Source organism: Stigmatopora argus, chromosome 21, assembly GCF_051989625.1.
Source record: "Stigmatopora argus isolate UIUO_Sarg chromosome 21, RoL_Sarg_1.0, whole genome shotgun sequence".
Lineage (NCBI taxonomy): Eukaryota > Metazoa > Chordata > Actinopteri > Syngnathiformes > Syngnathidae > Stigmatopora > Stigmatopora argus.
Window position 1 is genome coordinate 12,391,182 of NC_135407.1, and position 27,449 is coordinate 12,418,630.

General features: G+C 44.6%; 1 protein-coding gene across 2 annotated transcripts; it reads left to right on the forward strand.

Moving 5' to 3' along the window:
* The first annotated feature begins 12,892 nt into the window (after positions 1-12,892).
* rpa3 (replication protein A3) lies at positions 12,893-22,412 on the forward strand. 2 transcript variants are annotated; one of them, XM_077591411.1, is made up of 5 exons: positions 12,893-13,043; positions 13,114-13,217; positions 13,309-13,383; positions 20,070-20,181; positions 21,958-22,412. In XM_077591411.1, exons 2-5 carry the CDS (start codon positions 13,119-13,121, stop codon positions 22,038-22,040), a joined length of 369 nt encoding a protein of 122 aa, XP_077447537.1. In that variant the 5' UTR covers positions 12,893-13,043; positions 13,114-13,118; the 3' UTR covers positions 22,041-22,412. The 2 variants fall into 2 exon arrangements, with proteins under 2 accessions (XP_077447537.1, XP_077447536.1); XM_077591410.1 differs by having other exon boundaries at positions 12,917-13,217.
* Positions 22,413-27,449: the final 5,037 nt, after the last annotated feature.

The following is a 27,449-nucleotide window of genomic DNA, read 5'->3' on the forward strand; positions in this document are numbered from 1 at the left end:
TCAATGTTAAGTAACAGTCATTAAATCCCTATTCACCTAATGTTAAAATCTATCAATTGCATGCTAATTGGGTGAACAGGATTTTTTTTAACTGTAAATCTGATCTTTATCAGAGTTTACCACTTATAAAATAAATAATAACTGCCAAATATTGTATATTGCCAAGTATTTGTTAAGAATTATTGAAATTATTGCCAAATTTCGATTCCCAAAATGGATTGTCTTTGCCTATAGCTGTTTCTACTCACACTGTACTAACACTTATAGGTGTTACTTTCATGTAGACTAACTGCTTCTACACACATGGTGTTACTTTCATGTAAATTATTTGTTGGTGTCAATGGACTATGTAGAAATCTGTGAGATAACATAATACTGTTACCATATATGTTTATATGTGCTTTTGTTAATAAATGTATGCCATAAAAGTTGAGTAGGTCTATTTATCTTTATATAAAGGTCCTTATCAATTATCACATTAAGGAAATAAACCTTATAAAATGTAGTTTCTTACAATTTACCCCACACAGAACTCTTACCGGCTAAATAGCCATATGGGGCCATATAGGCCATTTGACCGGTGAAGACTGAGTTAAGGAATTAGGGATAGGTGCTGTTGGGAATTTTCTTTCTAAATTATATTAAAGTTAAGTTAGTAATCTGACTCCAATTTGTGACCTTACCCAACTGCCACTCATCCAACAATTTGCGCGCTCGTTCTGCAATAGAAAGGTATCAGGAAGCCGACATTTTCACACACGGGTGGATTTATTCCTAACACACAAATCTAATACATACACCTGGGTCTCGGGTCCCTCTATCACAGCTCGATACGCCTCTGTTGCCACCAGCCGACGTACTACTCATCCGAGTTTCCCAGCAAATGAATTATACTGCACAATATGCAAATGGAAGAGCAAGAAGGGCATCCTGGCATTATTCTATTGGCTATGTGTACACTGCAGTTAACTTTAGCTTGCTTTCATTGGTCTGTCCTCCTCCGTTGAGTCGTATCTGCTTTCTCCTGGGTTATCTTGTCCTCGCCGTCTTGCACATTAGCACCGTTTGTTCTGAAAACATTGCATTCTTGCACATACGCTCAGCACTTGTCAATCTCATACTCTCATACACAGAAGGTAGCAATCATCTAATGAACTACTTTAAACTCAAACTCTTATGTTCCTTTATTCCCTCTCATGACCTCAGACGACTGAGGTCATCACTCGAATACCTTGTTTTATTGTTAAACACGAGCTAAAATCAATAGCCATAAGCTAAAAATCAGTGAACAATTAAAAATTAAAAATCAGTAAAAAAAAATCATTCTAGTAGAAAATCAGTAGAGAATTTCATTCCCTCCTCATGGCCTCAGGTCCCTGAGGCCACCTTCACATACTCACATCCCGAACTCCCGGAGGGCCACAGCTGTCTCCGCCTCCTGGGGGTCCTTCTGAGGGATCATCATGTACTGGCCACCCGGAGGGAGTGGCCCCAACGTGCGTTCAATTGTCCTAACAGTTCATGATCTGATACATGGAATACAGCAACATCCGCATAACACCATAATAGCGGTAAACACAGCGATAGAAACCAGTATTGATGCAATCAAGCTTTTGTATTTGCCAAAGACGTTTAACCAGTCAGAGTACCAACTGGTGTCCACACCTGAGTGCTCCTTCATTTTGTTACTTAGCGTGCGCAGACCCTCCAATGCCTTAGTAAGGCGACCGTCAGGAGACGTATTGTTGGGAATCAGAGTACAGCACTGATCCCCAAAAATACCACACACTCCTCTTTCAGCTAACACCATATCTAAACCCATTCTATTTGTATTTGTATCCATAACGGCAGAATGCCAAATTTACAAGTCCGTAACTAGCACTTATTTAGGTCTTTTGCCGAGTAAACGCAGCTTATGGAGAAGCACCACCAATTTCGTCACACGCAGTTTCTGGGTGTGATGACAAGTAGGCTTTTTTGTGTTGTTGATAATGACGACAGGGCCTATGTCCGATTATTATTATTATTATTATTATTATTATTTTGGAATGCCATAAGAGACGTGGCTGCTAATTGCTCATGCACTGCCTGGAGTGCCGAGGTGGTGAAGTTCGCCAATCGTTGGACATTGTAGTGGACATAATTAATCCGGTCCACATTTTTGTTTACTGTAACGAACAGGAAAATACTCTCCCATCCTGCCGCCACTTGATCCACCAATTTGTATTCATCAGGGACCCCTCTCGAAACTCCAATTGCATCTATGTACATGGGGTCTCCTGCCTTTAACCATTCTTGCATGTCCCTTTTCTTCCTCACCGTCCAACGCCTTCCCAATTTATTACGGCCATGTCTAATGCTGTCACACTAATTGGCATGATCAGCGTTACTAGGGCGCACTTACCTGAGGCATTGGAGGGAAGCCTATCGTACAACACTTTCACTCCACACCACAGCCAAACATCAGCATGAGCGAGAGGGATTCCTGCTGGCAAAGACACATTTTCATTACACCATGACTCCTGGATATTTCCAATCCTAGGGCCAGTCCCATTTAACTCTAGGGAGGTGAAATTTTGTTGTGCAACATGGGTGTCAAAAATTGGCTTTTTCTTTTCCATATCTGTCAGTGGAAAGGCCGAGTCCAATTGGCTGCACTCTCCTTGCGGAGTCTTGTTATACAGGAAACCAAAGAGACAGGTTTTGGATACAGCAGTTGCTGCCATGATTTTCAAAACTGGTCTTGCACCTGTGTCGGTCGCCTGCCCCCTCGGTCGGGAGGGCAGGAGGGTCACTCTCGCCGTCGCCGGGCCCCTCGCGCAGGGGCGCCGGAGAGTCCCTCTCTCCCTCGCCGGCCCCCTCGTCCAGGGGCGCCGGAGAGTCCCTCTCTCCCTCGCCGGCCCCCTCGTCCAGGGGCGCCGGAGAGTCCCTCTCTCCCTCGCCGGCCCCCTCGTCCAGGCCAGGGGCGCCGGAGAGTCCCTCTCTCCCTCGCCGGCCCCCTCGTCCAGGGGCGCCGGAGAGTCCCTCTCTCCCTCGCCGGCCCCCTCGTCCAGGGGCGCCGGAGAGTCCCTCTCTCCCTCGCCGGCCCCCTCGTCCAGGGGCGCCGGAGAGTCCCTCTCTCCCTCGCCGGCCCCCTCGTCCAGGGGCGCCGGAGAGTCCCTCTCTCCCTCGCCGGCCCCCTCGTCCAGGGGCGCCGGAGAGTCCCTCTCTCCCTCGCCGGCCCCCTCGTCCAGGGGCGCCGGAGAGTCGCTCTTGCCTTCGCCGAACCCCTCGTCCAGGGGCCCCGGCGCGTCGCCGCCACTTCCGGGCGGGCAAGAGCTGGGCGGGAGAGAGCAGGGCGGGAGAGAGCAGGGCGGGAGAGAGCAGGGCGGGAGAGAGCAGGGCGGGAGAGAGCAGGGCGGGAGAGAGCAGGGTGGGAGAGAGCAGGGCGGGAGAGAGCAGGGCGGGAGAGAGCAGGGCGGGAGAGAGCAGGGCGGGAGAGAGCAGGGCGGGAGAGAGCAGGGCGGGAGAGAGCAGGGCGGGAGAGAGCTGGGCGGGAGAGAGCAGGGCGGGAGAGAGCTGGGCGGGAGAGAGCTGGGCTCGAGGAAATCAGCCGGGGTAAGGCGGAAACCGGGCCGGCCGAAACCGGCAAGGATGTAATTTATCAGTCTGGGACTTGGCATACTGGAACTCGGCAGAACGGAGCTCGGCAGAACGGAGCTCGGCAGACCCGCCAGGACCGGAAGCCTGGTTCGTGGCTTCGGCACGGGTGCGACTGGCGGCCCCGGTGGCAATGGGAGTATTGTGCGTGGCTTGGGCACGGGAATCTGCGGAGCTGGGAGCGGCGTGGTCGGCCGCGGAGCTGGGAGCGGCGTGGTCGGCCGCGGAGCTGGGAGCGGCGTGGTCGGCCGCGGAGCTGGGAGCGGCGTGGTCGGCCGCGGAGCTGGGAGCGGCGTGGTCGGCCGCGGAGCTGGGAGCGGCGTGGTCGGCCGCGGAGCTGGGAGCGGCGTGGTCGGCCGCGGAGCTGGGAGCGGCGTGGTCGGCCGCGGAGCTGGGAGCGGCGTGGTCGGCCGCGGAGCTGGGAGCGGCGTGGTCGGCCGCGGAGCTGGGAGCGGCGTGGTCGGCCGCGGAGCTGGGAGCGGCGTGGTCGGCCCAGGAGCTGGGAGCGGCGTGGTCGGCCGAGGAGCTGGGAGCGGCGTGGTCGGCCGAGGAGCTGGGAGCGGCGTGGTCGGCCGAGAAGCCTGGTCAGGGGCTCGAGCGTCCAGGCCCTGCCTCTGCTTCTCCCTGCGACGTGGCGCTCGCCGCCGCCTCCGGGAGGGCGTCACAGCATACCGGCCACCACGTGGTGGCCCATCGTAGCTGGCCAGCAGACCAGGTGAGAGACCTCGCTGCTGCGCCTCCCCAAAAAAACCAGACGGGCGGTGTTCGAAACTCCTACCGGAGCCCCCCCGCCGGCCGCCACGCGGTGGTCCTGTGTAGATGGCATACGGACCTGGCAGATGCTGGGCGGGGTAATCCAGGTCTGAGTAGTCGGAGGGGCAATAGCGATCCCTCTCCAGTGGGGCATAACGTTCAGCGTCTTTAGTTGGAGCGTATCGGATTCCGTATCGGCTAAGAAAATAGCCGTCCCAAACCGAATCTCCAGCATCCAGCTCACTTAGCCGCTGGCCGTCCTCCTCTTCAGAAAGGTCGGAGTCCCAATATCCAGCCTCTAAGTCTATTAGCCCCCCGTCGTCCTCACCTTCAGAAAAGTCCGTGTCCCAACGGACAAAGACTTGGCGTTCCAAAGGGGCCGAGGGAGGCTGGCGTCGACGAGCGCGTCGGCGCGAGCGTGGGTAGCCTCCCGCTGGGTCCATTATGGCCGGATCGTTCTGTTATGATCGCGCTGCGTCGCTGGGTCGACGGAGCGCGATCGTGGGCATCTGTTACGGTCGCGCCGCGTTGTGCGCCGCGACCGTGGATGTAGGTAGGGACCCAAATGCAGGAGGCAGGAGAGGACGAGGCATTAGCGTGATAACGAGTCCTTTAATGCATCAACCAAAACGTGGAAAACAAACGTGGCCGCATGCGGCGCGCATACGGACAGAGGCAAACAGAATGGCAACAGCATAACGACCGCTAGCTACCGCTAGCAACCGCTAACAACAGTCAATGGTGGTCATCGACAGTGAACGATAGAGTACGATCCGGCGACGTGTGATGACGCGTCGCTTACTTAAATACAGGAACCGAAAGTAATCATTGGATTGGCTACAGCCGGTACGTGTCGACGGCAACCCAGGAGGGCCAAAAGGGTACTCCTGACAAATGGCCACATCTAAATGAAACACCTTAGTGTAATCTGGGGTAGCCAAAGCCGCTGCTGATGCCAATTCCCGAATTAGTTGCACAAACAATGCATCATCCTCAGGGGTCCACTGCAATGTGGCCTTCAAATCTCGGACCCCCCGTTGCTTGACCAGGGCCCATATTTTAGCATAACTGTGTCCTTTAGAGCAATTAAAACTCATCACTTTTAAAATGCATACTAATCAAGTCCCAATTCTTTCAATAATGTGTATCGCGTTGCACAGTAAACTCAGTTGTCCGAAATTCCAAATATCCCAGTCTAGCAGTCTTTTTATCAGATGTAACATTCCATTGTCTTTGGAGTTTGCTAATCATCTCCTATAAAACTTTCTTAATCAATCTTTTCCAATATTCAGGCATAAAATTAAAATCCAGTTACATTTCTATCCATTCTCTTTCTAATTGTTTACTTTGAAAATCTGTAAGAAGGTTTGGTCTCAATTGAAACGCTTTCATCTTTTTTATGGAGACAATAAAACCAATATAAAAAGTTCCTTATGGTTTATCGCATTGCTCCTCAAGCAATAATTTTTCCAATCAATATTGGAGTGCTTTCCATTCCGTCTGATCACGGCAAAAAGTTTATCTTACCTGTCTCCTCAAACGTTTCAACTGAGAGAACCTACAGTGCACAAGGTGGATCGGCCATTCTCATGTCTGCCTGTGGGTCAACAACACTTGCACTGACACTCTCATCCTGGGTTGCTCATGCGTGCTCTCCATGTTTCCTGTTAAGAAGCACAATCTCCCTCTGCCAACCCAAAATTAATGCGTTTCTTTAAAGTTTTTTCTTTTATGCAAATATATGATAAGCCTCATCCTCCAGTTCCAATCGTGTAGTGAATAATGGCGTTTGGTACATTCCACTAAATTGGATTTCCATATTTTGACCTCGTTATGTAGGCGCAATGATTTCATAACAAAATATGGAACCTTTTATCAATTCAGTCAGTTATACTGTTAACACAATTTTAGATGCCATTATCACTATGAATCCATAGTACTTTTGGAATTTCTTATCATGCACTGTCTTTGGTTTTTTCTCAGTGCTCCTAAATTTCGCATAGCAGATTTGTTTCTCCACTTCAATTTTCACATTTGGAGTACTGCTGCTTTTTTCATTAAAAATTTCCTTGGACGAAATATTTTTCCATAATTTGTCGTTGCCATCCGTGAAACGGTTTATTGGCGATTTCAGAAATCGATTCCAATTTGCTAAATCATTTTCCACCTTGATACCTAACCGATTGATCATATCTCAGTGGTCGGCCAATCAAAAACACAAAAAGACAAACAAACAACCATTCACGCTCACACTCATTTTCAGACATCAGTGGTCTGCAATTTTTCATCACTAGTGGAGAGCGCCATCCCACGTTTGGGCTTCTTGGCAGCTTACCTCCATTTTGCTGTCCTATCAGCCTAATCATTCTCAAAAGAAATAGGTTAACGTCATTTGGTTGACATCAATTGTTTGATGCTAATGCAATCCGAGATATTCTCATAGTCATTAATACGACTCACGCTAAAGCATATTTCATCTGCTGATGGGCAAAACAATGAAACACCCTCCGTGCACTGACGATATTTCATGATGTTTATTCCATCTCAGGGAAATCATGCCTATCCTAAATTAATTATTCTATCTAAATTTACCTAATAATTTGGATAAATGCCATTTCTGCATTGTTATCTTCATGTTTGATATCATTAATAATTTGGATGATTCTTAATACTTAAGTCTAAATCGCAAATCACTCTCATATTGCTAAAATATCTATGAGGATAGCTAAATTCCTATTCTGCTCCAAGCTTGTGTTTATTTAAAATAAGAGACATTTTTGTAGCTCCTTCCTACCACAATTAAAATTTTGAGAAACTAACCTTCCACTTAGCCATTTCCTAATTATAAATTTCAGTGTCTAATAGAGGACCCATAATTTGTCACTAATATATCCCAATACTGTCAACTATCTCTCTCTCTACATCTCTCTATCCCTCCCCCTCCCAGGTTTGCGCAGAGGGAGGGGGCCTTGGGCTGGGCTGGTGGGCTCTCTCCCCTGGCTCCAGGTGTGAAAGGAGCAGTAAGCGCTATGGGCGCCCCCCTCTTTTTGTTTGCACAGGTGTGCTTAGTTTTGGGTGAGGGGTGTCCGCATCTGTGAAGGGGCGCTGACTGTGACCACTGGACCGAGCCGGCAAGCCTCATGACCAGGAGACAGAGCCAAAGAAATGTGTGGGTTGGCTGTGTCCGACATTTTGTACCACACCTTTTCGATTCTTTCAACTGCCAGGGTGTTCCAAGAACCTTCTGAAAACAGTAAAACAACGTACAATGAAAATCATCCATGGGTTGATGGTAGGGCCGGAGTGAGTCAATGAATGATTTCCACCGGTGATATACGGACAAGTCCCCTCAGTGACCGGAGTTTCAGGCTCAAGACGTGACCTATAGATTGTCCACCACTGTCCACATGTTCATATTGGTTGTGAACACGGAATCTTTGCACCATTTGGTAAAGTCACTGTGAGGCCATCCAGTCCACATAAGATGGTAGCTCCAATAGACATCAACAAGTCTCTTCCCATCAAATTCACACGAGCCTCTCAGGCACCTCTCTTCGGAGTGTGGAGGATCTCATGGACCGTAATAATCATCTCCGCCCTGATAATATTGTCCAGGTGACTGGGCCAGCTGCCTGGGCCGCCATGGTCTGCCAGTGCCTCGTCCTCCCCCACGCGTAGGCCGCTGTTGCTGTGGTGGGCCATACTGCTGTGCTTGGGGTTGCCTCAGGAACAGTTGTTGCTGTGCTTGGGGTTGCCACGGGAACAGTTGTTGCGGTTGCTGCCGTTGAATGGGGCAATCACGTGCCCGGTGTCCAATGCCGCCACACACAAAACAGTTGCCTTGTTTGGCCGTATCCCGAGTACCCTCTTCCCCGGCCACCAGAGAAACCATGCCCATGACCACCATTGTATCCATCATGTAACTGACCATCTCGCGCCCCACCACATTCCTGGTAATTTGGAAAGTTAGAGTTTCAACACAGTAGAGATCAAAGGTTCCGGAACACTCCCGACAATAGCCGCCATAACCCCATCTCGTGTCAAGCGCACAACTCCGTCCACCCATCAACGCCAGGAGCCTCCTCCGCCATGAACTTCCTCCCCTCACCAGAGGGGGGGAATTTATTTAGTGCCATATCTCTAAGAACCATATATCACGCCTCCTCCCTGAGGGCGGAGGGGAAACATACCTCCTCTCTCTGTATTGGGCCACGCCTCCTCCTAATCACCTCCCTCCTTTCCTTTTTTTTTTTTAAGTTCTGCCTTAGCTGTGATGTCACGCTCCTTTTTTTTCAATGCTACGGACAAACGCTTTTGACCCGTAAAATGTAAATTTCCTTTCAAAGTACAAAATTGTTTATCCAACTCGCGTCTAATTTTAGCTTGTCTTAAAAAACCTGTGCTTTTCAACGCACACACACACTCCATTCTCTCCCATGCCCTTCTTCCATTTTCAGAAACAACTTCTGACACCGTTCTTTTTCCTTCTTAACTTTCTTACTTTCTATTCCACTAATCAACTGTGATTCCATCTTAGCATAATGACCATTAATCTCCGACCAGACTTCAGTCCATTCGTCTGAAGTGCCACACCCTGAGAGGGAGCCGAGGCCACTATCACACTTCCTCTCATTCGCCATCTGAAATCCACCAGTGCGTGTCCCAACCACTTTTTACGCAGAACAATTTTTAGTTTTCACACTCACCGCTTCCATCACTGATACATAAATCCCAGATTTTAAACCGTATCGTAACCACGAATAGTTCCAACTTTTCTAGTAGGTAAATCCCAGATTTTATACCCTACTAATGGAACTATTCTAGTAGGTAAATCCCAGATTTTATACCCTACTAATGTCCACACTATTACACTTTTAAGCCGTTCCGCTCCTCCTTCCTCTAATAATTTAGCGTTGTCAATGTGCAGAATTTGAAAAGGAATCTGCTTACCTTGTTTCACTGTGGGCCCAAGAGGAAAGACGGTCGGACGTGTGGCTCCTTTATCAGGTCGTCACCTGGTGTGGACGTGGGTCCCAGACCCGAGTCCCAGACTCTTGTGGTTTTTCTCGAAGTCCCGGACTTCTTTTTACCTCTCTTGCATCACGTCGGGGTCACCATAAATTGTTGGGAATTTTCTTTCTAAATTATATTAAAGTTAAGTTAGTAATCTGACTCCAATTTGTGACCTTACCCAACTGCCACTCATCCAACAATTTGCGCGCTCGTTCTGCAATAGAAAGGTATCAGGAAGCCGACATTTTCACACACGGGTGGATTTATTCCTAACACACAAATCTAATACATACACCTGGGTCTCGGGTCCCTCTATCCCAGCTCTATACGCCTCTGTTGCCACCAGCCGACGTACTACTCATCCGAGTTTCCCAGCAAATGAATTATACTACACAATATGCAAATGGAAAGCAAGTAGGGCATCCTGGCATTATTCTATTGGCTATGTGTACACTGCAGTTAACTTTAGCTTGCTTTCATTGGTCTGTCCTCCTCCGTTGAGTCGTATCTGCTTTCTCCTGGGTTATCTTGTCCTCGCCGTCTTGCACATTAGCACCGTTTGTTCTGAAAACATTGCATTCTTGCACATACGCTCAGCACTTGTCAATCTCATACTCTCATACACAGAATGTAGCAATCATCTAATGAACTACTTTAAACTCAAACTCTTATGTTCTTTTAGTGCCAAAACTGTACGTCTAACACCGGTTACCGGCTAAATAGCCCCTGGGACTATTTGACCGGTTACCGGCTAAGAAGCCACTGCCAATTTATTAGCCAGAGTCAGATTTTATCAGAAGTTATCACTTCTCAATATTAGCACGCTTGTGTGGGAGGTGAACCTGAGAATTTTCTGTCTGTGTGTATCTGTGTCTATCCGTTTGTATTTTCCAAAAAATCCTCCAGAACAAAAAACAAGAACACTAATAACAGAGCATATTATAGACAACACATAGAACCTTATGCCCTCACCTCAAATATAACTACTGAAAATTCAAAAAATGGCAAAAGACAGAAAAATAGAATCCTCTAATAATTATTAACCCTGACATCTCAATCACACCAATTCTCAGAAATCATCGGGCATATTGTGAAAAAGTTGTTACAAGTTCAATTGTGTCATGGTTCACTCTGAGTGAACAAATATACAAGTAATACTTCTCAGTGGCGGGCCGTCAGGGCCTTCAAGGCCTTCTCTGCTGGCCTAAGAAATATCTGAATCATATTATATTTTGTCCATCAATACTTATTATTCCAAATGGTCTGTTAGCTTCCTTTCATTGCTTTTTTTCCCCCTGGTTGCACTGCTTCCAGATGTGTGTTTTCATATTGAAGCATTTAACCAATCACATTTCAGCCATTATTTGTTGCCAGATCAGATCTGCCTCAAAGCCTTCACAATCAGTTCTTGCGGGGTCTGCTGCATTAAACAACACTGTTTCTTTTAACCAATCAGATTTCGAGTTGGGAACCCCACAATGATTTTTCATAGGCGTTAGCATTTTGCTGGCTGGTGATGTCATTGCTTTCACAAACTATGATTGGCTAGTAGGCGGGCCAAAGCAGCCAGAGATCGCAAACTCCACCCACATAGCCGACAGTGGCAAAAACAAATGAATTCTGTTGCAGATTTCTCTCACAAAGCTATTTTCCAGACGGACTTTTCAACAAAAAAAAAAAGGACATTATTAAGAAAGGGCGGTCAACTCCGAAGCTAGCAAGCCTGTTACAGCTGGGAATATGGTGTGTGCGGCACTTTCAGTGTGCTAACTTAGCTCCACAAGCAAATAGTATATTGTTGTTTTGATTTAAAGCCATTTTCAAAACGGACTATGCCAGAAATATGACAGGACAGGCTCGACTTTCATTATTAGCTTCGATGGCGATAGGAAAGAAGGAAGAAAGAAAGGAGGATGGATATTGTGTAAAAAGGATTTTTGGTGAGTAAAATATGGCCATATTCCTAAATAATATTTCAATTGTGGGCCAAGTTCTGATATCTGAAAAGCTCCAGTGTTTGTATTTAATCACAAAATGCTGCTAGGAAGTGGATTTTACCCGAGTTTAATTTTTGGCGTTTCACCATTGACGTCCATCGCTGTCTTTTCCCGGGAAAAATCACCCCCCTGGCCTGGTTGTAATGTCTCAAAAGCTCCAGTATTTGTGTTCAATCAATAAATGATGCTAGGAAGTGGATTTTACCTAATTTTAGTATTTTAGTGCATTTTTTGTCATTTCACGTATGGACGTAACGACATTCATCACTGTCTTTTTACCGGGGAAATGATACTCCGGGCCCGGTTCTGATGTCTAAAAAGCTCCAGTATTTGTATTTAATCAATAAATGCTGTTTTCGGCTGGATTTTACCCCATTTTCGGGCAATGTTTGCCCGTACGCCATTGACGTTCATCGCTGTCTTTTCCCGGGAAAATCACCCCCTGGCCTGGTTTTAATGTCTGAAAAGCTCCAGTATTTGTATTTAATCATGAAATGCTGCTAGGAAGTGGATTTTACCCCATTTTTGTGCATTAATTTATTGATTATTTTTTATGTGTTGCAGCTGTAGTAGCTGCAGTAGAGGTTTTATAGCCATAAAATAGTTTTTGAGGGTTGGATTGATACGTTGAAGGCTGTTAGAATTATTATGGAATATTCTATATGTGTTGTAAGCATTTTTCAATAAGTAATAAGGCTATAAACCAATTCATGGAACCATGGACATTCTTCCTCCACATCGTCTCCTCAAGGCCCCACAGCTCGAGGACACATTGTTTTTACACACGCTTTTCGGCAGAACACAACGGGACTGTTTTGACGGGACTCCAGCAGCAGATGGCGATAATCGCATTATTGTTTGAAAATACGGCTTTGCTTACAGTATAATACTGCTTTGTTTACCTTGAAAGCATTCCTCACACTGTTGTTTTTCTAACCAGCGAGGGTGTTATTGTACTGATTACATAACTATGTTTTTCGAGTGTCGCGATTAAATACAATGATTCAGTTACTGCAATTCAGAATGCACTGGGGACTAAGACGGCGTCACATGGCATTTTCCTTGCAAGTTGTAAGCAGAGTTTGTTGAAAGATGTTTTTCCTTTTTTAATTAAATATTACTAATAATGATTTAAAAGGTTTGAATCATTATTCCAACAAAGGCGCTACCAGAAAATGCACCGCCCGCCACTGATACTTCTATATCAATACATCCAACATCTAGATGTAAATAATGGAGGTAGTCATACACGTATTTAGTACTCTTTGATGAGGGCGATATGCACACCGCTTGCAAAATCGTACTAACCAGCACGGGCATGTAATATAATATTAAGAGTTGACAATTTATCCTTGCAAAGGGTTGTTGGAGCCTATGCCAGTGTACTACAGGCTTACTACACTCGAGACTGGTTGGAACAAGTCGAAGCTACGTAACATGGAAAACCCGGAAGTAAAATCGTATGATGGGTCCCTACGGGAGTGTCGCAACTCTCTTTTTACATGGCTCCACTCAGAGCGGATATGTCGTCGAAGACATTGGGGTATGATGAATTATAAGACTACAATTTGCCGTCGGAAAATATTGTTAGAGTCTTATGTAAGTCAGAAAGCTCTCCTTCTGCGCGGCTCTTGGTCTGAGGTAAAAGGAAGGTCTCGACGTTTTCGCGCTAAAACGTTTGTTTGTTTGACGTAACTTCTGCGTGCAACAGTCGTGATGTCTACTATCCTGGATGTTCCAAAGTCCCGAATTAATCTATCTATGTTGGGGGCATATATTGGAAAACCCGTCTGTTTTGTCGGGCGGGTTGAGAAGGTAATTTCCGCGATTCAGAAAACTTGTGGGGTTTACTGAACATTGATTAGAAGATCTCATGCTGTATTGTTCTTTGTTTTTTGTCAACGAGGTACATCCAACTGGAAAAATGTTTACGGTGGTGGATGGGGAGCGACAGAGTGTATGTGTCGAATTGAATGACCCTGTGAGTATTTTTATCCTCACCCTGCCTATCTCTCAAGTGCAACAGGTCATCAATGTTCGAACTCTTGCTATATAATAGATTTACAAGTAAGGGAAGGCGGTATTACCTCAAAATTATGTAATGACAATTCAAGGAAATTTGCGATGACAATATGATAACAAAGATACTGATCCACTAATCCAGGGGTCCCCAAACTTTTTCTTGTGAGGGCCACATAACTTTTCCCTTCTCTGATGGGGGGCCGGTGTCAGTTTGTAACAGAAAAAGTGTGACGATCGTAGGGGAGCTTAATTTTTTTAAATTGTTTTCCAGAAAGCCACACATAACCAAATAACCCTTTCCAGGTTCTTTACAGAAAAAAAGTCAGGAAACATATAATAACACTATTAATGAAATAAATAATAACTAAATAACCCTCTCTGAGTTCTTCACAGAAAAAACAGGAAATAAATAACACTATTTATGAAATAAATAATAACTAAATAACTCTCTCTGGGTTCTTCATAGAAAAAAAAGCCATGGAACATTAACTTTCTGTTGTGCCATGCACAATCTTCTCCCTTTGCTCTGAAGTTTATGCACGACACCACAACCGTCATTACAGAATCCCACGTCAACATTTTGCAGCACAGTGCTTGCTGGTGAATTTGGCAGTGGACTCGTAGCGGGGCGGTGAGACCCCTTTTTTCCAACTCCCGGTTCATGCGTCCCATTATTAGACCGCGAGTTTCGGCCACCATGCTAGGAGCCCCGTCAGTCGTGATGCTAGCTAGCTTTGACCAGTCCAGGTCCAACTTCTCCATGGTTTGGCACACTTTGTCAAAAATATCCTCTCCCGTTGTAGTCCCTTTGAGACTTTAGAGGGCTGCCAGATCCTCGCAAATCTCAAAGTTTGCGCTAACTCCACGAATAAAAATGAGCAGTTGCGCTGTGTCTTGCACGTCCGTGCTTTCATCCAGTGCTAATGAAAAAAAGTCAAATTATTTCGTCTTCTGCTGCAGCTGGGCATATACATTACTCCCGATTTCTTCAACGCGTCTGGTCATTGTACTCACCGACAGACTTACGGCATTAAATGCATCTTTCTTCTCGGGACACACCTCCTCCGCGACAGTATCCATACATTTCTTAACAAACTCTCCGTCAGTGAAAGGCTTACCGCTGCTTGCTATCAATTTAGCAACCCAAAAGCTGGCCCGAACGGATGCCTGGTTCTGCTGAGATAGTAGTCCACTTTTTCGCTTTGAGAGTTTGTCTGCTCGTATTTGGCCTTGCAATCTATCATACTTGTCTTTGTGACGGGATTCATAGTGTCGGCAAAGATTGTATTCTTTGAATACCGCCACCGTCTCTTGACAAATGAGACAAACAGCCTTTTCTTTGCATTGAACAAAAAAATAATCGTTTGTCCACTCCAGGTTAAATACCCTGCATTCTGAATCAATTTTTCTCTCACCTAACTTTTTCGCCATTATTCCGTTCTCAAACAGGTTGCAGTTTTAATATGCTTGAATAGTCCGCGATGGTCCCAGGGCTCCGCCCTCACCTGCGATCGTCCAGATGTCTCGGTAACACTGCTCGTGCAAGCAACGGTGGACGTGCCCGCATGCATCAAAGGGAAACACTCTCCCCGCGCGTGTCACCAAAGAAGCAATGCGAAGCCCCGCTTCACTGGGATGATTTGTGGGTTCAGCAGGGGTGCAATGAACCAAACACAAGATTAAAACGTCCCAGTCTTCAAGGCCAAATAGGAAAAAAAATCCGATAGCGTCTCTGGTATTGTTCAGAGGGCCGGTCCAAATGTGCCGGCGGGCCGTAGTTTGGTGACCCCTGCACTAATCCCTCGTTTTTCGCGGATAATGTTGACCAGACATGGGCGCTATATTCGAAAAAACGCAAAGTAGGATCACCCCTATTATTACCGTATACGTTTCTGTGCCTGTACAAATATACAAGTACAAATATCACATTGTGCATTTATTAAATTTGACAGTTATAGGTGTAGGAAGACTTAAATGTATTAATACCTAAATATAATCTATGAATTATAAAAATGTAAATACTTTACTCACCTTGAAAATAGTTCCTCCGCATGATTTAAATAAAAAAAATTGCATCGCGGACATCACCTCGTGGAGGAAGGCTATGCCAAGCCTATTCTCTTTTGAAATATGGGTGTTTAACAAATAAAAGATTGAGTTTACACACTTGGAGACGGTGAAGAAATGCAATCACTCATCTGTTAGGATCCGACCGCCTTTTCTGGCCACCATAAAAAAATTCAACTCTCTACGTTGCACGGTTTGGACAAACGTAGTGAGAGAATCTTAACATACACACACACCCATCCTTAAATTACGCTTAAAAAGGATTATAGATGACAGCCCAGGTCGAAGCCTCACCACCACTTTGGAATGCAGAAGATTGTGCTGCCATCTTGGTGCGCTTCAATTGTTTACGCCTTTCCCAACTCGATATTTTTTGGAATAATTGGTGAAAAGTGGGTGGCCCGGTGATGTGAGTGGTTAGTGCGCCGGCCTCACAGCTCTAGGGTCCTGGGTTCAAATCCACGTCACGTCCATCTGTGTGGAGTTTGCATGTGCTGCGTGGGTTTCCTCCGGGTACTCCGGTTTCCTCCCACATTCCAAAAAACATGCATGTTAGGCTGATTGGACACTCTAAATTACCCCTAGGTATGGGTGTGAGTGTGCATGGTTGTCCGTCTCCTTTCACAGAACTGCCGGTGTGTGTGTGTAGTCCGGCATCTTCTCTTCTCGCCTGAAATCTCGGGCTTGACGAGAGTTGGGTTGAGAAAGGAAAATTCTAAATGGCGATTGGTCATAAAAGCGGAGACCATGTATAGCGCGCTCCCAATCTTTGTTTCAGTTTTTTGGTACAACATTTTTCGCGATATACTCGAATGATTACGGGTATTTGACTAGGTGCAATATTTTAAGTATTTACATTTTTATATACAGTGGTACCTCGACATACGATCGTAATCCGTTCCGAGACTGAGATCGTATGACGAGCTTTTCGTAACTCGAGCGGACGTTTCAAATTCAAAATCAACAAATTAATTCGTTCCAACCCTCTGATAAAACACCAAAAACAGGATATTGGATTGGAAAAAATGTTTTATTTCTTCTAATTCGCCATCTATTAACAAAGTAACACATAACTTGTGGTTTAATAGTAATAAAATGTGTTTACTCTAACTAAAATTGGGCGGATTTCGCAGACGGGAGACAGACGCACAGAGGGGGTGGGGGGGATTTCATTTTTTTTCCACGACATTGCACTCGTAAACGGAAAAAACAAATTTAAATTAACTTGGATTAATATATACAGACACTCAAACATACGTTTAATGTAACTTTACACAAAACTGAATTCATATTTTGTTTTAATCTTTTTTTTTACCTTCGTTCTGGCCGGGTTAGTTGTTTGCCACGCCTCCACCCTCACGTTCGCTATCAATGGGCTGTTTGCTGTTGTACTACTTATTCCCTTCAAAATATTCCGAAAATGATGCACACAAATGTCCTCACAATAGGATAACGCACGACCACTTGCCAACAAGAAGTAGTCTTGTAATATTAGCTATCGCTCCGCTGCTCATAAGAACATCAGTGGCTCGCAACTCCCCCTTTGTAATATCTCTGGTCGCAACCGCTTTGAACGGCGCCTATGAGAGAGAGTTGCGACCAGAAATTTTACAAAGAGGGAATTGCGAGCCAGTTCCGCTGATGTTCTTATGAGCAGTGAACAAGAAGTACTATAATACTCCTCGTATTAGATAATAATAACAGGAAATGCAACAGCTGAGCTTACCCACGTATTGATTGTGGGTAATGAAGTTTTATTCTGAGAAAGAGTGCCATTGCCTATCGGCTGTGTGCACGAGTATATACAACATTGTTGCATGCATGTCTGGCGAACATCCTGAGTGCGATTGGGGACATGAAGGAGCAGACCATAATTTCCAGCTGGAAAAGTTTGTGGCCACATAAAGTCACTGAGGACTTTAAGGGGTTCACTCTTGAGGAGATTAAGGACTCCTGTTGATCAGGCAGTGATGCTGGCACGTTTCGTAGCCACCGAAAGATTTTCAGACATGACGGTGGAGGAGATGAACATACTTCTCGAGAGCCACTCTGGTGGTGATGCTCTGCAATAAAATGTGACATTATTATGTACAGTACTGTATGGAGTTTTTACCTTTGAGATAGACAGTAGCGGCTAACGGCGGTGTGTGCAGCGGTGGAGGAGGACGAACAAAAGAAAAACTACAAAGACGATTGGCTTTGAGGACTTTTAATAATGTTTCTAAAATGCACAAGACGAACATTGTCAAGGTGGGCAAGACTGGTGAAAACTTTTTCATGATGTTTTTGTTCACTAAGTCGGAAAGTATGTTTCTCCCCCGTTTTTTTCCCAGATCTGTGCAGTTGCAATGGCTGCCTCCTCGTTGAATTCCTCGTGTATTGCCGAGCGTTGCATTTAGTCATGCGTCCGTTTTGGTGCACATCGACCAACTAAGTCGTCAACGTCCTTATTACTGACAACACGGCCCATCGCTTGCCCCCGCAGCACAATTTAACCCGGCGAAGGATGCCGTTCAGGTCGAGGTAGTCGACTACAGCTTCCCCAAGCATAAATAAGTTTAAGCAGACAATGGGTTAAAGAAAATGGACGGTTGTTGTGAGACAGCCAATGAGAGCCCAGTATATGGTGGAGTGAGCTTTTAAAGCGAGAATCAATGCAATGCATCCGCAACAATATTTTCAAAATAAAATATAAGGAATGCATGTACTTTTTGAGGTTTTTCGTAACTTGGAAATGTTTCTTATTTAGAGGCACACATTTGCATATAAAAAGCTTTCGTTACCTGGAAATTTCGCACCTAGAGGCATTCGTAAGTAGAGGTATGACTATCTGGTCTACAATATCTGCGATATTCGAGGGATTACTGTAAAACGACCACCATACCTAATTAATGCACACACAAACTAAAGTTTAGCTGAACTTGAACTGAACCCAAAAGTGGAACACACCGTCCATCAACAGCGGGATGGCTACCTGGACTTGGCCTTGGGCAGGCTGCTGACAATAGAGAGTAAGCGAGCGAGCAAGCTAATGAAGTCTTCCTCTCCTATTTTTGGGGTATTTTAAATCAAATGTTGTTTAGTGTATTCTGGGATCCAGGAAATATTCATATTAAAAGGCATTTTGTTATTGTTCTTTGCTGAAATGAAAACCCGACTGACGTATATAGTGGTAGGCGTGGGCCAGAAAGCAGTGAAGACACTGGGCTTCAAGTTGTGACGACAACACTTGACGTTTCATACCCCATCCATAACAATATTTCAAATTACAGACCTAAAGAGTTTATATGCCTGTACCTCAACAATTCAACACTCATTCTTACCTTGTTCCATTCATCAGCATTTACCGTAATTACTCGAATATAACACGCATATTTTTGCTATATAATTAATTCCAATAGTTGGGGGTGCGTGTTATAATCAATAACTATTTTTTTTTTTATTTTTATTTTATTTTTTTAATTTTTTTTTTTTTTTTTTGTGTCTTGTTACATGGCCCTTAGCCTGGTGCTTTTTCTTGCCAAATAAATTGAATTGAAATTGAATTGAATAAAATAAATTACAAATTTTCGATCGAAAAAAGCATTGTCAAACTCACTTTGACGCACGGATTTTACGTCATCTCGTAGAGCCGACGTACGGATTTTACGTCATCTCGTGAAGCCGACGCACGGATTTTACGTCATCTCGTAGAGCCGACGCACGGATTTTACGTCATCTCGTGAAGCCGACGCACGGATTTTACGTCATCTCGTAAAGCCGAGACCACCACTGCCCCCCTCTAGCCTCGTACCCGTCTCAGTTCACCCTCTCTCAGTTCAGTGTTATAATCAATAACTAAAATAAATTACAAATTTTCGATCGAAAAAAGCATTGTCAAACTCACTTTGACGCACGGATTTTACGTCATCTCGTAAAGCCAATCGGATGATGTGTTGTGGGAGGAAGAGGAAGTGGATGAAGGAAGCGTGGACGTTGATAGGATTCTCAACGAAGAGATGTATGAGAGGACAGACAAAGAGAGAGAGGAACTCTTCATTTGAAGGATTCTAATGAATAAATTTGTTTGAACAAAACAATCGTGAAACGAAGAAAAAAAGGTAAGATTTCTGATTTTCGTCAGCGGGAAATTTTAGGTGCGCACTATATTCGAGTACTGCGTTTTTCCAGATTTTTTTGGCCCAAAATTACCTGCGTGTTATTTTCGAGTGCGCGTTATATTCGAGTAATTACTATTTTCAAACAGATTTCATTAGAAAAAAAATAATATTTTGTGTTTACAGCATTTTTTGATGGTCATGTATTCGGCTCATTTCATTTCTGATTCCTGTAAATTGACTTTAAGAGAATTTCATTCATTCATTCGTATCAAAGGTGACAAAGCATACCTGGTAGAGAAAGCTATGGATCAGCTGTTATTAGATTTTTTTTAAATAATTTTTTCAATAATTCAATTTTAACAACTATTTTTAACCCAAAATTTACTTCAAATTTTTTTCAAAAAACTTTATAGAAGCTAAGGTCATTTGTCACCTGCATTTTACCAGTTAAAATTAACAGTTCCTTTTCTTCTTCTAGGTTGAAGAAGAGCTGTCTGGAATTGTTGAAGTCATTGGTATAGTGTCGAATAAGGGAGCTCTCATGGCTACCACATTCAGCATGCTCAGAGACGAGAAAGGAATTCCATTTGGTAAGTCATATCTTGTAATTATATATGTAAATGAACATGTGTGTGTGCGTGCGCGCGCACGCACGTACGTACGTACGGACGCGCGCACGCACGTACGTACGTACGGACGCGCGCACGCACGTACGTACGTACGGACGCGCGCACGCACGTACGTACGGACGCGCGCACGCACGCACGCACGTACGTACGCACGGACGCGCGCACGCACGTACGTACGTACGGACGCGCGCACGCACGTACGTACGTACGGACGCGCGCACGCACGTACGTACGTACGGACGCGCGCACGCACGTACGTACGTACGGACGCGCGCACGCACGTACGTACGTACGGACGCGCGCACGCACGTACGTACGTACGGACGCGCGCACGCACGTACGTACGTACGGACGCGCGCACGCACGTACGTACGTACGGACGCGCGCACGCACGTACGTACGTACGGACGCGCGCACGCACGTACGTACGTACGGACGCGCGCACGCACGTACGTACGTACGGACGCGCGCACGCACGCACGTACGTACGTACGGACGCGCGCACGCACGTACGTACGTACGGACGCGCGTACGCACGTACGGACACGCGCACGCGCGTACGCACGTACGGACACGCGCACGCGCGTACGCACGTACGGACACGCGCACGCGCGTACGTACGTACGGACACACGCACGCACGTACGTACGTACGGACGCGCGCACGCACGTACGTACGGACGCGCGCACGCACGCACGCACGTACGTACGCACGGACGCGCGCACGCACGTACGTACGTACGGACGCGCGCACGCACGTACGTACGTACGGACGCGCGCACGCACGTACGTACGTACGGACGCGCGCACGCACGTACGTACGTACGGACGCGCGCACGCACGTACGTACGTACGGACGCGCGCACGCACGTACGTACGTACGGACGCGCGCACGCACGTACGTACGTACGGACGCGCGCACGCACGTACGTACGTACGGACGCGCGCACGCACGTACGTACGTACGGACGCGCGCACGCACGTACGTACGTACGGACGCGCGCACGCACGTACGTACGTACGGACGCGCGCACGCACGTACGTACGTACGGACGCGCGCACGCACGCACGTACGTACGTACGGACGCGCGCACGCACGTACGTACGTACGGACGCGCGTACGCACGTACGGACACGCGCACGCGCGTACGCACGTACGGACACGCGCACGCGCGTACGCACGTACGGACACGCGCACGCGCGTACGCACGTACGGACACGCGCACGCGCGTACGTACGTACGGACACACGCACGTACGTACGTACGGACACGCGCACGCACGTACGTACGTACGGACACGCGCACGCACGTACGTACGTACGGACACGCGCACGCACGTACGGACACGCGCACGCACGTACGGACACGCGCGTACGTACGTACGCACGTACGTACGTACGGACACGCGCACGCACGTACGGACACGCGCGTACGTACGTACGCACGTACGTACGTACGGACACGCGCACGCACGCACGTACGTACGTACGGACACGCGCACGAACGCACGTACGTACGTACGGACACGCGCACGTACGTACGGACACGCACGCACACGTACGTACGGACACGCGTACACGCACGTACGTACGGACACGCGCACACGCACGTACGTACTGCGCACGTGTGTATGTGTGTTTGTATGTATGTATGCATGCATGCATGTATGTATAATCCTAACCCACCCCTAACCTTTACGCTGACATCAAGATTATATTCTGTGAATCTGTCCCACAGACCTGGAACTCTACAATGAAGCTTTAAAGGTCATCCATGATTTTCCCCAGCACTACCCTTTTGTCGTGTCTTCAAGTGTATGAGCTTTTATAGGTGTATTTTGGGGGGTTGTGTTGTTGGGGTGAATAATGCTGAAAATATTTCATATTAAGCCTTCATAAGTTTCACAGTTGTTTGACCTTAATATGCATATGGAAATGAATAAAATTTCTGCAGCATACGGTGTAATGCAATTAGAAACAACCAATTTTCTGATGATTTAAAAAAAGGTGATGTTTGAATATATTAAATGAAATGAGCTTGGGAAAAAAGGTAATGGTAAGGTGCCTCACATGGCAGCTCATATGAGGTTTTTTTTTTCATCCAAAATATTAGTCCAATAGGAGAAACACTGCTGACATATTTTTAAAATTAATTTAATGTTATTTGTGAAATAAAATGCAAAAAAAACTAGAGCCCTTCTGCAGTTGTTTTGCCAGTGTCATCTACTTGTACAACAACATATCTGTACAAGAAAACAAACAGCGGTCGCCATGTTCCTTGTGCGTGGAAAACCTCGCAGAAAGCAGCTCCTGAAGAGCTACCTTCCGGCGCCCCCTGAAGATTCCATCAATCATCCAATGCCTCTCGAATCTGACGAAGAGGACTTAGACTGAAGCTCCCAATAACCTTTTTTTAAAAAAATAATTATTTAAATCAAGCGGAGATGAACGTTTTCACTGCGAGTATAGTACAGTGGTACCTCGTCACACAACCGCTCGTCATACAATATTCTCGTCTTACGACGGAAATTTCGATCGAATAATTCGCCCGTAATGCGAAAGAGTGCTTTCTGGGTAATGAAGTATACTCGTGCACACAACGCCGATAGGCAATGGCACTCTTTCTCAGAATGTAACTTCATTACCCACAATCAATACGTGGGTAAGCTGAGCTGTTGCATTTCCTGTTATTTTTATTATCTAATACGAGGAGTATTATATTACTTCTCGTTCGCTGCTCCTAAGAACATTAGCGGCACTGGCTCGCAATTCCCTCTTTGTAATATTTATATATATATATATATATTTATATATATATATATATTTATATATATATAGATATATATATATATATATATATATATATATATATATATATATATATATATATATATATATATATAAATATATATATATAGATCTATATATATATATAGATCTATATATATATATATATATAGATCTATATATATATATATAGATCTATATATATATATAGATATATATAGATAGATATATATAGATAGATATAGATAGATATATATATATATATATATATATATATATATATATATATATATATATATATATATATATATATATATATATATGTATATAGATATAGATATATAGGGATATGGATATGGATGCTATTCTAAACCCCAACATATAGGCAATGAGCTGGGGGGCAAGTATGCCCACACTCGCTCGGCGCCTCTCACTGTGAGCGTCTCGTACATTCCACGTCTCTTAAACTAAATTTGGCTAAATGCTGTGCATAGACCAAATTAAATTGGGGAAGAGCTCTTCCAATTGTTTTGATCATAATTCGTGCTTCCATTAATTCCACACACAAACTAAGTCCATTTGAAATTCCTAGGGGACTTCCATTCCCTGGTTCTATTGGAGGAGCGTCCTCCTACACACTTGCATCACTTTCTCAAAGAAGTTACTATGATCAATTGAAAGCTTTTCTCGCTAGTTTCACACAGGCTCTGACTGGAGAGGACCCTCCTGAGAAGGTGTACCTGAAAGTGACCAAGCGTAAGTGGTCTGAACCCCGCTGGAATGGTCCATTTGTGGTGACTGCAAGTACCACACATGCATACCAATTTGAAAGCAAAGGTACCACATGGTACCACAAGTCTCAATGCCAACCGGCAGTCGAGACCAGAGAGTGAGAAGCCTCATGATTAATGTTGACCCAAAGAACCTTGTTTCTTGTGGCGTCATGCATTTCCTATCTCTTGCATTTTCTTTCATGCCTTTTTGTGTTAACTCTGTATTTCACCGAGCTACAGAGGGTGTCTGGCAGCCATGTCATAGGTCGCCCCCTAGATGAAAGTTCACAAGCAATGGCCACGACAACCAACACAACCTCTACGGCTAAATATGCTCCTGAAAATGACATGCATGCAGGCAAAAGATTTACCAAAAGATCCAAAAGAGCACTATATGACATACAAACCCCTGATGTAATTCAATACAATCCAGATCCAACCATATGTGATAAACAACACGTATATTGACATATGAATCTGGAAAAACTGGTAACTACTTTCCAATTTGATCTATGTATAACAATATGTCCTGGAAATGATCAAGATTTTCCAAAATTACCTCTCAATAACTGTATCTCGAAATATACATTGGATTGTTGTTTCAACAATGTTTCCTAGCCTGAATTTTGTCATCATCCTGATGTTTTTAAGTACACAGTTAATTGGCAACCAAATTACAGATGGAGAAAATTGTATCCACAACTACTGAATCGGATATCATGGGCTAGAGGTCAGTTAGATCAAGGTAAAGGTATCTATCCAATTTTATTGACCATCACACGAATGAAGAGATCTGAATTCTTTTCACATGGAGATAGCAACATACCCTCCATTTATTTTACATTAAAGCTGGAAGTTTCTGGTTACGATCCTGGTATGGTAATAGAAATAAATTTTGTTGAGAAAAAACTTCAACTCATGTCATAAGCGAATTGGAGTCGACCAGAAAACAAAAAAAACAGTTAAAGTTTTTGATACAACTTCTCTGGACTCGTTTAAAGCCTTAACATCTGCGATCAGGGTTTTGGGTGATAACCTATGGTTAGCATGCATACAGAAATGACTAACCTTTATCAAATAGGTGAATGTATTGCCTGCGGAGCTGGAAAACCCAAACCCTGTACGGCTCCAGGTCCGGTGGTATCGAGTGACTCAGTAGAATGTTTGATGGAAATGCGTTGGGATGATGTACCAACTAACTAAGTGGTTTCAAAATTAACATCGTTAAAGCCTAATCAAAAGTCGCCTCAACCCATGTGTGCTATAAATTGGCCCGGTAATTACACTTGTCCGTAAAAATAACACTGATCTCGCCTGAAAAGCTTTTCATCCTTGTGCCGATTCTCTTGGATTCTTTCCTCGTTGTACTCATTGTTGATGTAACAACGTGGCCTAATATTGCAGATATTGTTTTCATTTGTGGCACTGAAATCTTTGAACTTTATTCAGCCCTCCCGAAAAAATGGGAGGGGCAATGCGCTATCGCCACTTACATTATTACAGTGATTACCTATCATCGATCTGAAATAGACATTGTGTCCAAATCTAGAGAAATGTGAAACATCTGTAATACATTTGAAATGAATGATCCCACATATATGGATTCAATTGGACATCCACGTGGTGTACCGGATGAGTATAAATTGGTTAATCCAGTCCTGGCAGGAATTGAAAATTTTCCAATTTTTAGTGCACTTGTCAGGATTTTATTTTATATTATCATTATATATTTGCTTGCAATGAAGAAATGCGTTGCTTTACTATTAAACTTACTTTGCTATTAGTTTCATATTATTGTATGTTTGCTTGCTACGAAGTAAATGCTTTGCTCCTAACCTCAGTTAGTCTAAACAAAGACGATCCAGAACGCCTTGCTGTGCTGTAAATCTGATTTGGGAACACAGCACTTGCGTCCACCGACGCCACAAGACTTCCAGACTTCATTTGTTTTGACTATTGACGTCTCACTTCTGTTTCCACCCCTCCCCTGAGAGTGAGTTGAGACGTATATTGTAATCAGGGCCCTCAAATGTAATAAACAATAGAATTTATGTGTAAGGTCAGAACGAAGTTGGGACTTGGCATGTTTTTGGATTGTGAGAGGAAACTGAAGTACCCGTTCGTACTGTTCGTTCTCCTTGCAAGTGAAAATTCCAGAAGACTGTCTTTTCCTCTTTATTTGTGCGTGCATTTGGGGAATGCCTATTGGTGAACCTATCAGCACTTTCCCCTACTACTGTTAACAAAAATGTTGATAGGATTAATTACATTCACTACCATTCACAACATACTGTTAACCTTACAACTGATGCCATAGTAGGGATATCTGAAAAACTTAGTAGTACCTCCTTAACCGCCTTACAAAACCAGATGGCCTTGGACATGTTAATGGCTGAACAAGTTGGTGTGTGTTCTATGTTTGGTGATCAATGTTGTACTTTTATTCCCAATAACAGCTCCTAAAGTTACTGATGCTTCAAAAGGCCTAAAAGATTTGTCTACACAATTAAAAGAACAATCATCACTTCTCTTATTACTCTATTCTACTTATTTTAACTTCTTAGTTGCTGTATTGTCAGTGTGAAAAGCTATGATTAGGAGATTTATTACGTAGTTCTACGGGTTGACACCACCTGGCCGCTCCGCCGAAGTCTTCAAAATGAACGCATCAAGAGTTGTTTCTTTTGGTCTACCCTTCAAAATATTTCGATAATGTCGCATACAAATGTCATCACAATAGGATAACGCACGACCACTTGACTTGCCAACGAGAAATAGTCTTTAAAGAACGATCGCGGGACTTTCTTTCCTTAGAAAGAATAACAGGAAATACAATAGTTGAGCTTACCCACGAATTGATTGTGGGTAATGAAGTTTTATTCTGAGAAAGGTTGCCATTGCCTATGGGTGTTTTGTGCACGAGTATACTTCATTACCCAGAAAGTCGTCTTTTTGGCCGCGCGTTGTGCGTTTCCTGGTCGTATGAGAAACTCGTCTGAATTAATCGTTCCGTGCTCGTAGATATTTTTATATACGAAAGATATGCAAAAAAGACCTGGCTTGGTCGCATCACAAAATTTTGATCGCATGACGGGCGAATTATTCGATCGAAATTTCCCTCGTAAGACGAGAATTTTGTATTACGAGCGGTCGTATGACGAGGTACGACTGTACTAGCTTTTGAATATTGTTGCTTTTAAATGTGGACTTTTGTTACATGCTGGACTCTCCCCTGCTTTGGACTATTCTCACCAGCCTATAACCCTATTGACATTATTCACAGTAATTATATATTATTTTTCTATTATCACTCAAGTCTTGTATTTGTTACACACTCCACACTTGTCTTGAAACACATAGTTTATTCAGCGCTACACTCTGGTGGTCTATATAGGTACAGAAACACACCCACTAATGTTAAAAACTAATGCCCACTTTGGGCTGCGGGAGAGTTTAAAACTGGAGTCAGAGTTCGAGAGGTCATGTTTTCTCTTGCAAATAAGCAATGTAATGAGAACTGACCTGGGATCCCATTTCTGTTTTCCGTGTCTTTATTAAAGAAATCCTCCAGGACAATAAAAGAGCACATGGTATTGTGAGTACGAGGTAACACGAGCCACCCTTGATATCGATGGACCCTGACTCCTTCCTTACTCCAAGGAGGATCATC